A 12,497-nucleotide genomic window follows, 5' to 3' on the forward strand; every position below is an offset into this window, starting at 1 on the left:
CTCCTCTTATGTTTTGGAGGAAAATATTCTCTACCAGCACTTTGGCTGTTTTGTTTTGTTTTGTTTTTTTATTATTATTTTTATTTTAAATGTTTTATGACCTTTAAATCAAATGTGGGACATGCAATGCTGAAAACTAAAATCCCAGATTACAGATATTTAGAAATGTAGGCATTTCATTATTCAATACTCAGCTGATAAAAGGAGTTTCTCAAAATGAAAAATGTTCAATAACATTTAATGAATTTAATTAGCACCCTTGTCAGGTGACAAAACCATTTGTAAATTTTGCAGTGTAATAATCCGCAAGGCTCCACAGGTAAAATGCTCCTGGTTTTTGGTCAAGAGTAAAACAAACTTTGAAAATTAAATGACAACAGTCTCATAGATGAGAGTACATTGATTCAATAGCAAACATTTATTCCAATCATATAGACAATGCACAATTTTGTCATCTACCCTGATCAACGTGCTCTGAATACTTAGTGTGACTGCTAGATTCAACTGTCTTTAAGCAATCAATACTTTGCTATTCTCACTGTTACACAAAAATGTAACTATTGAGACATTTATATTTCTGATTTTTTTTTTCTTGCTGCATAGAATGCATACAGCTGATCACAGTATCAAAACAATTAGTCATCAGGGGACAACACAAGAGGCTATACATGCAGAGAGCATCCATTCACAATTCTACCCACTGGATCTACATTTCTACTCATGTGTCACATTACACTCTTTGATTTCACAGGTCTTATGGACAGACTCTAAATCAGATGAATCGTTAAAAACAATGCAATATAAATATCCTCGGCATATATTCTTTCTTTATATCCAATTGATATGTTAGATATGTTACTCCTGGGGGGATTTCTGCCATTTCTATGTGCCATCCTAAAGGGAGTATGGACAATGTTAAGGCTGTGTACTTTGTAAAGATAGACATGACAACATGATTTCATACAGGCTGGTTTCACATATATCATGTACTACATGTACTACAAATGTTTGTTCTTGCTGATATAGTTTGTTCACCGTAAAGAGGCTCCTTTAAAATTCTACGATAGGTTTATGTTTTCCACAGCTTAAGAAATCATCAGTAGAATGTAGTTCAGTCAGTGATTTAGTCCTATATTGGATTTTGTTACTAACAGCCAAAAAGATATCAGTTTAATAGGCCAATTATTGATTTGCATTAGTCTGTGGGTTATGTTTCAGTGTAAGAGAGCACAAGAGAACAATTGAGGATAAATCTGTGTCATTTCTCTCGATGTTATCAATCTTACATGAAGACCCAAACCAGCAATGAATTCATCCTAATAAACAAGTATTGTGTGTGTTTTTAATGTCTGTGTGTGTATCTTCATATTACTATAGTGATTACCACAATAACATAGTTATTTGAGCCTACCAACACCCTGAAATCAGATAGAAATGGTGTCTCAGCCTGACTAGGTTGCCCAGTCAGCCTAACTTTCCTGGGAGATTCCTGACAGGCAGAAATGCATAGTTAAAGCAAATTTTTTTGGGAATGTATCTTAATGATGATAGATGTAATTGTGGAAATTGCTGACATCAACCTATTCAATTATTTCAGTATGAGGAGATGTTGCAAACGTGTATTTTTTTCTTGGCTTAACTCATAGTCCCCAAATTACAGAGCCTTTTTAATTAAACTATATTTTGCGCTGGTTTCCAGTAAGAAGCAATAGGGTTGGGACTAAAAGCCACAGAGAGAACTCAGAGAGTAATGGCAGAGGGACTAACACAGTCTTGGTTTTGGTCTTTTTAATAAGAAAAGTAAAGTCAAAAGGAAAATATATTACAAATGTTGTATCACATAATTGTCTTTATTCCGATCCATGTAGCGTTGCATTAAAAAAAGATAATTTGGGAGAGGTGGTTTCCCCTGAAGAAACATTAACTCTTACTCAGTTATATCATGCTTATATCATATAATTTGTGATTGTGACTGTATAATGCAGGCATAAGTTCTGACAGAAAACAACTGAATAGGATTTTTCACTCTCAAGGCTGAGCCACTGATACATATCTTTCTAAGCTTGAATCAGGTATCGTGCTGTGTGGTAACCAGTGTCACTGCATGAAAAGTGGGAAATTCGTCAGTACGTGGCACTGCACATTGTCGTGGAAGTTCAGGTTTACGACTGCACACTGCAATTTGCAGGCAACACCGAAAACTGCCGTAAATTGTCGGAAATTGACGTAGGCCTTGCTTGGCATTTGTCCCCCCATGACCCTCCTCCCCCTAATTCTAGGGGAGGCTTTACAATGTAAATGAAAATGCTGTGAGCTATACAAATGCAAATTAAGGCAGTAGGGGGAGTTTTATCCCAGGTAACATTTTTCTGAAAGGTATTAACTTAATTTTAAGGAAATCTCTGGTATAAATATATCAGGCTCAGTATAGCCTAATTATAGACTCTTTAATTTTAGCTTGAATTGATTTATTTAATGAAAGTAGGCTAGATTAATTACTGTGTATGTCATTAGCTATGGCCAATGCTATGTAAAAAAGATAGACAAAATTATTTATTTATTCAATGTTTCTCTCCTGGGAACAAATTAAAGACAAAACACCAGTTCTTACACCAGTTCTTAAGAAGTTAAAATTTGCATGACATATTTTGAGATAAACAGGATATTAAAATGTATAAATCATTTCTGTTTAAAATGTGTGACTTTAAAATCTAATTTTATGGGTTCTGAACGTTTTAAATGAAGTTGAAAAGCAATTCTTATTACATGTGAGAGATCATGACCTTTCAGAGTTTTTACACTTCTGGGTAGACCGGAGCATGAGGAAGAAGAAGCAGAGAGTTAATGGCGTGGAGCAGTGTTTTATCACTAATGCACTGTGAACTGTTGTTCTGTTGTGGTTTTGCTGCTATTCATATGCTAATTGGAACCATTAGCACCCCTGTGAGCTCCACATATGTCATGGTTCCTTTCTGTCAATATGTGGCACAGACCAATGTGACGTTCATGGGCTGTAAATTGTTGTTAACTGCCGAAAGTAAGGGAGATTTCCAGGCATTTACAGGGACGAAAATCCCACTTTTCATGCAGTGTGTAAGTGTTTATTTGATAGGGAAGCTGTCTCTCTAAAATGCACCTCAGAGAGACAGTTGGGAATGCAACTAATGGCTTAGCAGGACAGCATGTCTACAGTGAAAAGACAGCAACATTCGATAATTCTAGCTAAAATTAAATCTTGGATGGGACCAGAACAATGTTTCTCTAATGTTTCATGTTTAGAAATGTTAAGAGAGATTGAAACTAGTGTACCTATAAACATTGGGATAAAAGTGGCCACAAGAAATGATTCTGAGGTGCAGTGAAGTGCTTGAGGCACGGACACACTCAAAAGATGACAGTTACACAAAAAACTGTATTTAAAACATTGAAACCACCTGAATTCCTTCTAAAATAAATATTTTCTGTTTCAGTGACTGATTGAGCTGAATCCAAACCTCAGATATATTTTTTTACATGTTTGCTAAATTATGTACACTTGTGAAATGAATATGTTGCAGAGTGTGTGGCAGCTTCAGTTAGGTTAAAAACACAAAGAGCCTGTATCACATGAAGGGGCAACAGTACTTGGTTAAAAAAGATTGTCATATAACTCTTACTATGAAATACGTCTGATAAAAATCTTGATATTGACTATATAAAAGTGACCATGCAGATGTTCATGGGGTATAGAAATATCATGTACAATATAATGCAAGCTTGCTATACAAATACTGAAAATTACATCTGATAGTTAATATCTCTTCCAATGAAAAACTCTAGCTTTGGCAGATTTTCTCACAGTCATTTTGGCACAATATTTGTATTTGGTGCCAAAATTGGGGTGTTAAATTATATATAGTGAATGCCTATATAACCACTGATAGGCTAATAATGGTATGCTTCATAATGTAAACTGCTGTTGGCAAACAATTTTGCATTTCTCAACTGAGAAACTGTCACTAACCTCATGTACTCATTCAACAAAAATCATATGAGACAACTTCAATCTTAAACAGACTAGTCATTCTTGGAGAACTGGCAGCCTCTACTGGCCTCTACATAACATTTGACTCACTAGGTTGGATTTGGTAGAAAGTCTGCTGGTTGCTATATGGCACAAATGGAAATTACAGCTCAAAGCTGGAAAAAGGTGCTTCTCTTCCAGTATATATTACAGATGATGGACTGCTAATCCCAGCAAAAATCACATGAAACAGGCTTATTCTGATCAGCAAAGCCTATGATGCCAAAAGGCTTTCTTCTGATGATGATAATTAGACTGGGGTATTAATTTAACAGCAATGTTGTATATTTATGTCAAATGCTACATGTAGCACCTATAAATATATGCTACGACAAATCAAGTTTATTTGTGCTACTATGGTAAGCACAATGTGATTTACAGAGCATTCTGCTTAAAATAACTAGGATAAAAAATATGTTTTTAATATTTTGTTTTGTTTTTTAAGAAAGAGGTGATTAGAAAACAGTGCAACATTTTGGGAAATACATTACTTTGCTAGCTGAACCAGAGTCAGAACAGAAGACCAATATCCGTGTTATCTCTGTGCATTCAGTCCAAAAATAGAACCATGATACGTTTAGCTTAGCTTAGCAAAAAGACGGGGGGAACAGATGGCCTACACAAACTGTGGAAAAAACCTTGCAGCAACTTGTGTAACATAACAAAGCAACATTTCTAAATTTGGAACACCAACACCTGGTAAAAGCACTGGAGACAGCTAGCTCTTCATGCTAAGCTAGGCTATGCACAACCAACCAACCAAGTATCCCTGATGCAAACACAGAGATAAAACGGACATATGTATTCCATATGATAAATTACTCTTCCCAGATGTTCAGTCCCCTCACCATAGAAACATGGGAGGCATTAGTGTGTTTATGTTTTGGCCATAATTTCATTATTTCAACTTTGTTCATGAGAAATGTTCTTATTTTGGGTTGATATGGCAGTTGTTTATCTTTTAGTGATTCGACTGGGACCATTTCATATTCAGTGTTGGACAGTAACCCATTATGCAATCATATATTGCAGTAATATTATTACTTTACCTAGTAACATGCTGTGTAAGGAATTAATTTCAAAATCGGTAATAATATCACAGTTACTATTGTTAAGTAATGTATTGCTGCCAGAACATAATATGTTTTTTGTCCTATGTAGGTTGTCTTATGGTGATGTGTATGTGCAGCAGGTCAGGGCAGGTCACGTCCATTGCTAGCAAAAAGCTGAAGGTTGGATGGGACAGACCGGTCAGTATCAGTGAATATATCTCCGTTGAAGATAGACAAGAACATTGTGGTTTGTTGCAGAATTTGCGCAAGCAATAATATGCTTTCATCCATGAAAAAACAGTGACATCCAAATTAACGAAGCATCTGACATGGTAGTAAAGCTGAGTGAAGCTTGTCAAAAAAACACACCGGTGCTGACAGTGAGACGTCTACTGCCCGTGAAGCAGCGTGTACTCCTGCTAACAACAGAAACTGGATTTCAGAGCAGGGCACAGTTGTGGAAGGCGCTAAATGGAAACGATCTAAAGTAGCTCATTGCTAAGTTATAACATGGAGGAGATTGTTATTATTATTATCATTATTATCAGTAGTATTATTATTAGTAGTAGATATTTTTGTAAATGTAATACAGAATGTTAATGAGCATAACTAATCACTTTCGATACCAAGTAGTAAGTAAAGTATTTGGATTACTTTTTAATGCAGCAATAAGTAAAAAAGGGAACATGTTACACTTCCTGAGTAACTTGCCCAACACTGTCATATCCCATCCGAGCCTTTTAAGTGTTTGCCAGTAGTGCCAGTTTGCCAGTCATTTCAGTGCGAAAAATGCATAGACATGGTTTTATTTCAGATCCCAAGTTGCCCCCCAAATAACTACCCCACTTTGTGACTCTGTTCAACTTAGCATTTGGCTGTGGATTTGACAGCAGCAAGTATATTTCACAACATGTTCATCAGAAAACTACAAGGAGCTTTTAAGCACACTGAAACCTGCCAAATTCATTTGGGAAGCTTGAGGTCAAGTATTGCATTGATTAAGGACAATGTACTAATTATCTTGTGATATAAATAAGTATAACGTTCCACTGTTTTTCTGCTTTTTGTGCTGTAGATATGGGATGGACATCAAATGTAAGTACAGGATATAAAGATAAGGTCAGGGTTTACAGTATACAAGGTACAGTAAACGCGTATTTCAGTGCAAGTCACAGCATATTTGACTTCATAGCTACAGAAGGAATGCTAAGCACACTTATGGTTTAAAACAGTATTCTGTTGAGTATGTGGTATCTGTACAGTAAGAGACAAAATAGAAAACATACCTCTGTGACATATTAATGTCATTGTTGTTCACTCTTTGTAAAATAATTAATTATCTATCTATTCAAATCAAATATGTTTTATCGGAAATAGCATTTTTCTGATGTAGCACCCTTTTCAAACATACACAGTATTTACAGTGTGGGGAAGTAAACAGTGGTTTCACAGCTATGATACTTTTTTTTTGCTGTATTTGCTGCTTTTGCTACAGTTTCAATGCTACTGTGCATTTTTTTTCTTTTTTTGTGATGATTTATATCAAAAACATACAGAACTGTTTAAAAAAGTTCTCCTTTTCCCAAAGCACTGGCACAGCATCGACACTACATTAGGTTTTCCTTAGAGTGACCACAGAGTACACAATGATTATTTCTACAGCACGTAAAAGGTTGTGATTGAGTGTAAAGACATAAAAAAAATGGCATGCTGATTAAAACCTTTTCTTTTAAAGTTATAATGATATATATACAGATAATATTAACTGCTGTCACAGATAAAGGGTTCACTGAAAATCCAACTGTCTTTTATTAGTAGCTACATCTTCTTCATATGTTTTTCGTGTTAGTATGTTAGTCTCTGAAAACAGGGGTTATTGATGTTCCCTTGTAGAAAATGTTTCGGGCGTTATCAGGACTGTTTGCTCTCTCTGGAATCAGGATGATGTTATTGCCTTTTCTCTGCAGTGTGGACTCACGGCTGGAGGTAATTGAGGGGGTCTCTGAACCGGTTTCTCCACCACCCCCTCCCCCACCACCTCCACCGGATCCAGAACCACTACCATCCCCAGGAGTCACCCTTATGGTAGAGAGTCCCTGCGGGTGGAGCCTCTGTTCGGACTGGCCAGTGCTCTGGGTGTGAACAGTAACTATAGGAGGGGTGCTAACAGTGGCAGTGGTGGTAACGATGTGATTGGCACGCTTCCTGTCAATGGACCCTTCACGTATCGAGTCTGAGCTTTCAGAATCTCTGTTTAAATCATTGAGGTCAAAGGATTGCTTCAAACTTCCACCTCCCCCTCCTGGTCCACCAGTCCCTGTACCTCCACCAACCCCAGTGCCATGATCCAGGGACCGCCATCTCCAGGATCCGCTTCCATCTGTGGATGGAGCTTGGATCACTGGCTTGCTGTTTTCAGGGTGGGCTTCTACTCTGATGATTGCTCCAGTACTCCCTGAAATACTACCTGTGGTACTACCCAGTGAACTGGGACCTGTGGTGTTGGTGGGGTCTTGATCAGTTAGCGCTCTGTAGCGAGTAGATCCCTGGCAACTTCCATTGGTGCCACAGCCAATGCTGCTCTCATCTAAACTCTTGGAGTGGGTCTGTAGTAGGCCCTGCTGTTTGGACATAGCAATCACTTGCATGATTCGTGGCTGGGTGTTCTGCCCGTTATTGTCAGTCCTGCAGGCTGTTGTCTTCTCTGCTGCTCTTTGCCAGTTAGCTTGAGCTGTACTATTTAATGTTGACATCCCCTCGCTTCCTCCTACAACCCTCATCCTAGGGGAGTTGGTGTTGTAATTCTCTTGAGCTTCCTCTGGTATGTGGACCAGCTGCGACGACCCAGGTCTAGATTGCATGGATATTCTGGTACCTCCGGTGATACCACTACAGTTACTGGGCAGGGTAGTACTTGTACCTGTGGCCAGTTTGGACATGTATGCATGGCTATCAAAGCCTCCATTCAGACCCATAGCTGATGGCTCAGAGCTAGACCTGAGCTCCATGCTGCCATGGTGATGTGGATGCTGGGAGGACTGACCAGATGACGAGTCTACAGAGGAGGAGAAGGAGTCGGGGACCTGCAGGGAGCATTTGTGGTTGCTGTTCTTACTTTTCCATTGAGACAGAAGCTGCTTGGAGCGGCTGGAGTCCATGGAGGCATGGTGGAGGGTGGCAGCGTGACGTCTGGCAGCTTCCTCGTATGCTGCCATGGCCTGGGGGGTGTGGACCCGAGGTAGGGTGTGACTAAAGGTCACCATGGCATCTTTGTTCACAGGGCTGCGGGGGGAGATCACCTCGACATCTGCACTAGAGCGCTTCAGACTGTCCTCAGGTCTCTGCTGTTGAAGGGCTCGATGAAGAAGGCCCTCAGAATGGGAGGTGTGCATGCCCGGCTCACCGGCCATGCTTGCTTTCATTTGCAGGTGGTGGAGTACAGCCTCCTGGCTTATGTGGGGCAAGGAGCAGGGGGGGTGGTGAATCTGTGGAGGGGGGCTGGTGCTGGCCTCCTCACTTGGCTGAAAATTTCCAACTGCATACAAGCCCTAGCAACAGAGGAAACATTATGTATAGTACATTTGGTTTAATGCTCATATTACTATTACTACTACTTTTATGAGTTCTTTGTTGAACCATTTTAGAACATTTGAGTTAACAGAAAAAATTCAGTTTTTGCATAATTGTGTGTTTTTTTAAAAAAAGAATTGGGGGATTCAATTTTATTTTCAATTTCATAAAATGAGGGTTCTGTTCAGAGAAACCATTGGTAAGGAAGCGTTTGATGGGACTTGCGCCTACCAGGTAGACAGCAATAGCACCTCCGAGCAAGAAGCCAAGGTAGACATCAATAGCATGGTTCTTGTACTGAATAATCCGGGTCAGACCACAAATGATGGCACAGATAGTGAAGGAGAAGACCAGCAAGGGCTTGAGCAGCTTGGATGAATCCGTCAGAGTGCTGTTGAAGTACATCTGTGGACACATGACAGCATTATTTAGCATTCATGTGGATACAAATCACAATAAGTAGTTATCTTCTCCGTAATGGCCACCATCCATATTCTCCAATTACTACTGACGTAATTGCAAGTCACTATCGCCAATCACTGTAGAGTCATTCAATGGCAACTCACCAAAAATCCAGAACTGTTGTTAAATAATGTATCAAGTGAAATACTCCACCTATATTTTAGAAATTACTTTGCATTTTTTAAAAGTGTTTTCCGTACTGTTATTCTATTAATTCTCAACAGCTGTTTGATCTCTGGCAACTTCCCATGCAGTTTTTCAACCAATTAAGAAAAACAAAACACATGTTGAGTTATTTCAGCCACAAAAACATTTGTAGCAGTTTAGAGTGCTGCCCTTCAACTATTAGGTTCATACCTGTCGAAAAGATAATTTTTAGTTATTATAGCAAATACCAGGTTATGAAGTCTTGATTTTCACCGCGGTGTCCCTCAAGGGTTCATAAAGGGCCAACTATATAGTACATGCTTCCTCACAGTGAAATCATCCAGAAATATGATTTCTCCAATCACTGCTAGGTGGATGATATACAGCTCTGCAATTCTGCTTGTTGGTCCAAGATCCCAGCTTGTGACTAAAGGTGATCAGGCTCTCTGACTGTCAAAATCAGACAGGCTACGTCATCAGTATCTTTTAAAACACTCAAATCCTTTTTTTTTTATCTCTCTATAAAAGCAAGGAATCTCTATTTGTTGTCTGTGTGTGTGTGTGTGTGTGTGTGTGTGTGTGTGTGTGTGTGTGTGTGTGTCTGCTGATCAGGCTCAGACTGACCTGAGAGTTTCCACATGGCTGCTGCTTGGTTCAAGGGTGTGCAACGTTGCATTTGTTTGGACTGCAATGATACTGTTAATAATTTACTTAATAAATGCTTTACCAATTCCGCTAGCATTGCTAACCACAGCCACCATAGTCACGTGTGCACCAGAGCCAATCACTACACACCGTGGCCATGTGTGCACCAGAGTCACTGCAGAGCTCAAAGCCATGACAACATGTGGCTTTATACTTGCAGCAGCGCGAGCTGGACCGGGATTTTGCTGGCGGTTCGGTCCCGTTCTGTTCTGTGAATATAAACTGACTGTTGTGGATTAATGAGACTAAACGAGTCCGGGCCGAGTCTGTTCAGGTCTGAGGAGATCCAGAGGCGCGAACAACAAAGTGGAATCGGAATCTGTGGATGTTCGTGTGTTGCTAGCTGCTGGCCACTACACCACACGGCCCACCTCCCCAGTCGACGGGCGCACCGGCAGGTCCAAAACCGGACTTTGGGTAAATAATGTCCGCCACGCTTTTTCGCGAACATTGCTGTCACATTTGCTTTGTGTCTGGTGCAAGTAGAAATGGTACAAATGGGCTTTGGTCACGAAAGTGTCCAAGCAGCAAGTTTGGTTGTTGAGAGGGATGTGGGCGGATGAATGACAGGCAACGACGGTTGGTGTAGAGACAGCGATATTGAGAGTTGAGAGATTTGTGACATTTAGCGTGTTTGAAGAGTTTAGTTTGTGTGTTATGTAGTGTTTGATGTAGTGTGTAGTGGAGCTGTTTTTTTGTTTAATGAGTCAAAACAATGAGGAGACTGCTGAATGTGGAGCAGGCAGTGCAGCTCTTCATTCAGTTGGAAGGAGCTCAGGCAGACCTGAGCATTGCCTGTATTTAAATGTAAATAGTTACATATAACTTTGTAAAATTTTAAAATGTATGCACATATTTAGCAAACAATTTATATTTGCATTATAAGTAATAATAAAATGGTTTGTTAAACATATTTGTGGTATATTTCATATGGGCACTGCACTAGTAGGAAGGCATTCATGAATTCTTAAATAGGAGTTCCTGGGTTTCATCATCTACTCTTGTCATGTAACATTTTCATCTTTATTTTATTCTCCGGTCATTAATAAACCTTGTGTTGTTTCATTTTTTCCTTTTTCTGTGCATCAGTTTGTAACCCTGGTTCAGAAAAGTGCTGTATAAACGAAGTGTATGATTATTATTATTATTATTATTATTATTATTATTATTATTATTGTTACTATTATTATTATTATAGAAGTTGTTTGTTGTCGTTTCCTGTTGTTGTTTTTGTATTTCTTCAGTTTTACTCATACACCTCTTGTCAGTTCGTTAAGCTTATCTGTATTTCTTTTATGTTGATCCTCACTCTTGCCTTGTCATATCTCATTTGTCTTCCTTTTAATGACTTAACTTGTATTGTGATATTAATAAATGCCAAAAACAGAATAAACAAATAAAACAGGCAGCATTTTGTTTACAGTGGTGTTTCTATACATAACTCATTTCTCATTTTGGTTTGCACTGGACAGTATTGGAATAGCAATATGGATTATTTGTAAATACCAATACACTGCCATACTGTTTATAATTACATGTTCATATTGTACACAATGATGTTTATAAATATATACAAGTCAATTTCATTTCTTACCTTTATATGATATTGTTTATTTTTTACTATTATTGTTTTTTGTAATACTACTGTCCTTTGGCTGCTTTGGCAAAGAAATTTCCCCATTTGCAGGACAGTAAAGGAATTCTGATTCTGATTCTAAAGAATAAAGACCATACCATTTAGCATCTAATCTGACTGGTGTTGATATTTGCAGGTGAGTTTTCAGTGTTGGGTTCAATGTGTTACAGCTTGCTCCTGTTTTACCTATTTTAGCAGTCAGTGTTTTATCTTTATTCAAGAAAAGTTGACACTTTATTGATTTCTACATGGTGGAGCAAAAATAGTATAGGATTGAACCATGCATCAGTGTTACTGTTGGCCAATTCCATCATCCTCCTATAAATATTTTGCTTCATTAACTTCTCTTTAATTTGGTTCTTGATGAGAGGGCGAGCAGGGTAAGTGTTTGCGTGGGCTCAAATCATTACTCACCGAAACATAGACAGCGGCGAAGGATGCGAGGGTAGCGTGCTGCGATGGGAAGGATTTTCTGCAAGACATAAGACCAGAAATAGGGTGGTGAGAGTGTTTAACCACAGTCAGCACAAGCATAATGATATATCTCACCACCCTGCACACACTTGGTTGTTAGGGGTGAATGACTGAACCCGATTAGATGTAATACATCTTTTCTTGTTCCTCTTGCTTTGACATACATGTTAAAACTCAAAAAATACTTTCACCAATGAAGTGGAATTTTACATTAAGGCAAATTAAAGAAATAGTTCATACAACTACGGTTTTGTCTGGAAAAAAATAAATGATACTTTTTAAGAAATTGTGTTATATACAGGTCTTGGTAAAACAAGTAAACAAGTGCCACTGTATGCTTCAGGACATACTACAAAGCAGCAGATCTTCAAATATTCAAGCACTCATG

The 12,497-nt window shown here is 38.6% G+C and overlaps 1 protein-coding gene across 1 annotated transcript in view; it reads right to left on the minus strand.

Moving 5' to 3' along the window:
- Positions 1–411: 411 nt before the first annotated feature.
- Positions 412–12,497, minus strand: part of LOC119008774 (2-lysophosphatidate phosphatase PLPPR4) — a 79,553-nt gene continuing 67,467 nt past the window's right edge. Inside the window, exons 5-7 of the mRNA XM_037079429.1 lie at positions 12,050–12,107; positions 8,917–9,090; positions 412–8,663 (exon numbers count right to left, since the gene is read on the minus strand). Coding sequence (XP_036935324.1) covers positions 6,969–8,663; positions 8,917–9,090; positions 12,050–12,107 — 1,927 coding nt within the window. The 3' untranslated portion in view covers positions 412–6,968. The remainder of the gene's footprint in view (positions 8,664–8,916; positions 9,091–12,049; positions 12,108–12,497) is intronic.

Source organism: Acanthopagrus latus, chromosome 19 (genome assembly GCF_904848185.1).
Source record: "Acanthopagrus latus isolate v.2019 chromosome 19, fAcaLat1.1, whole genome shotgun sequence".
Lineage (NCBI taxonomy): Eukaryota > Metazoa > Chordata > Actinopteri > Spariformes > Sparidae > Acanthopagrus > Acanthopagrus latus.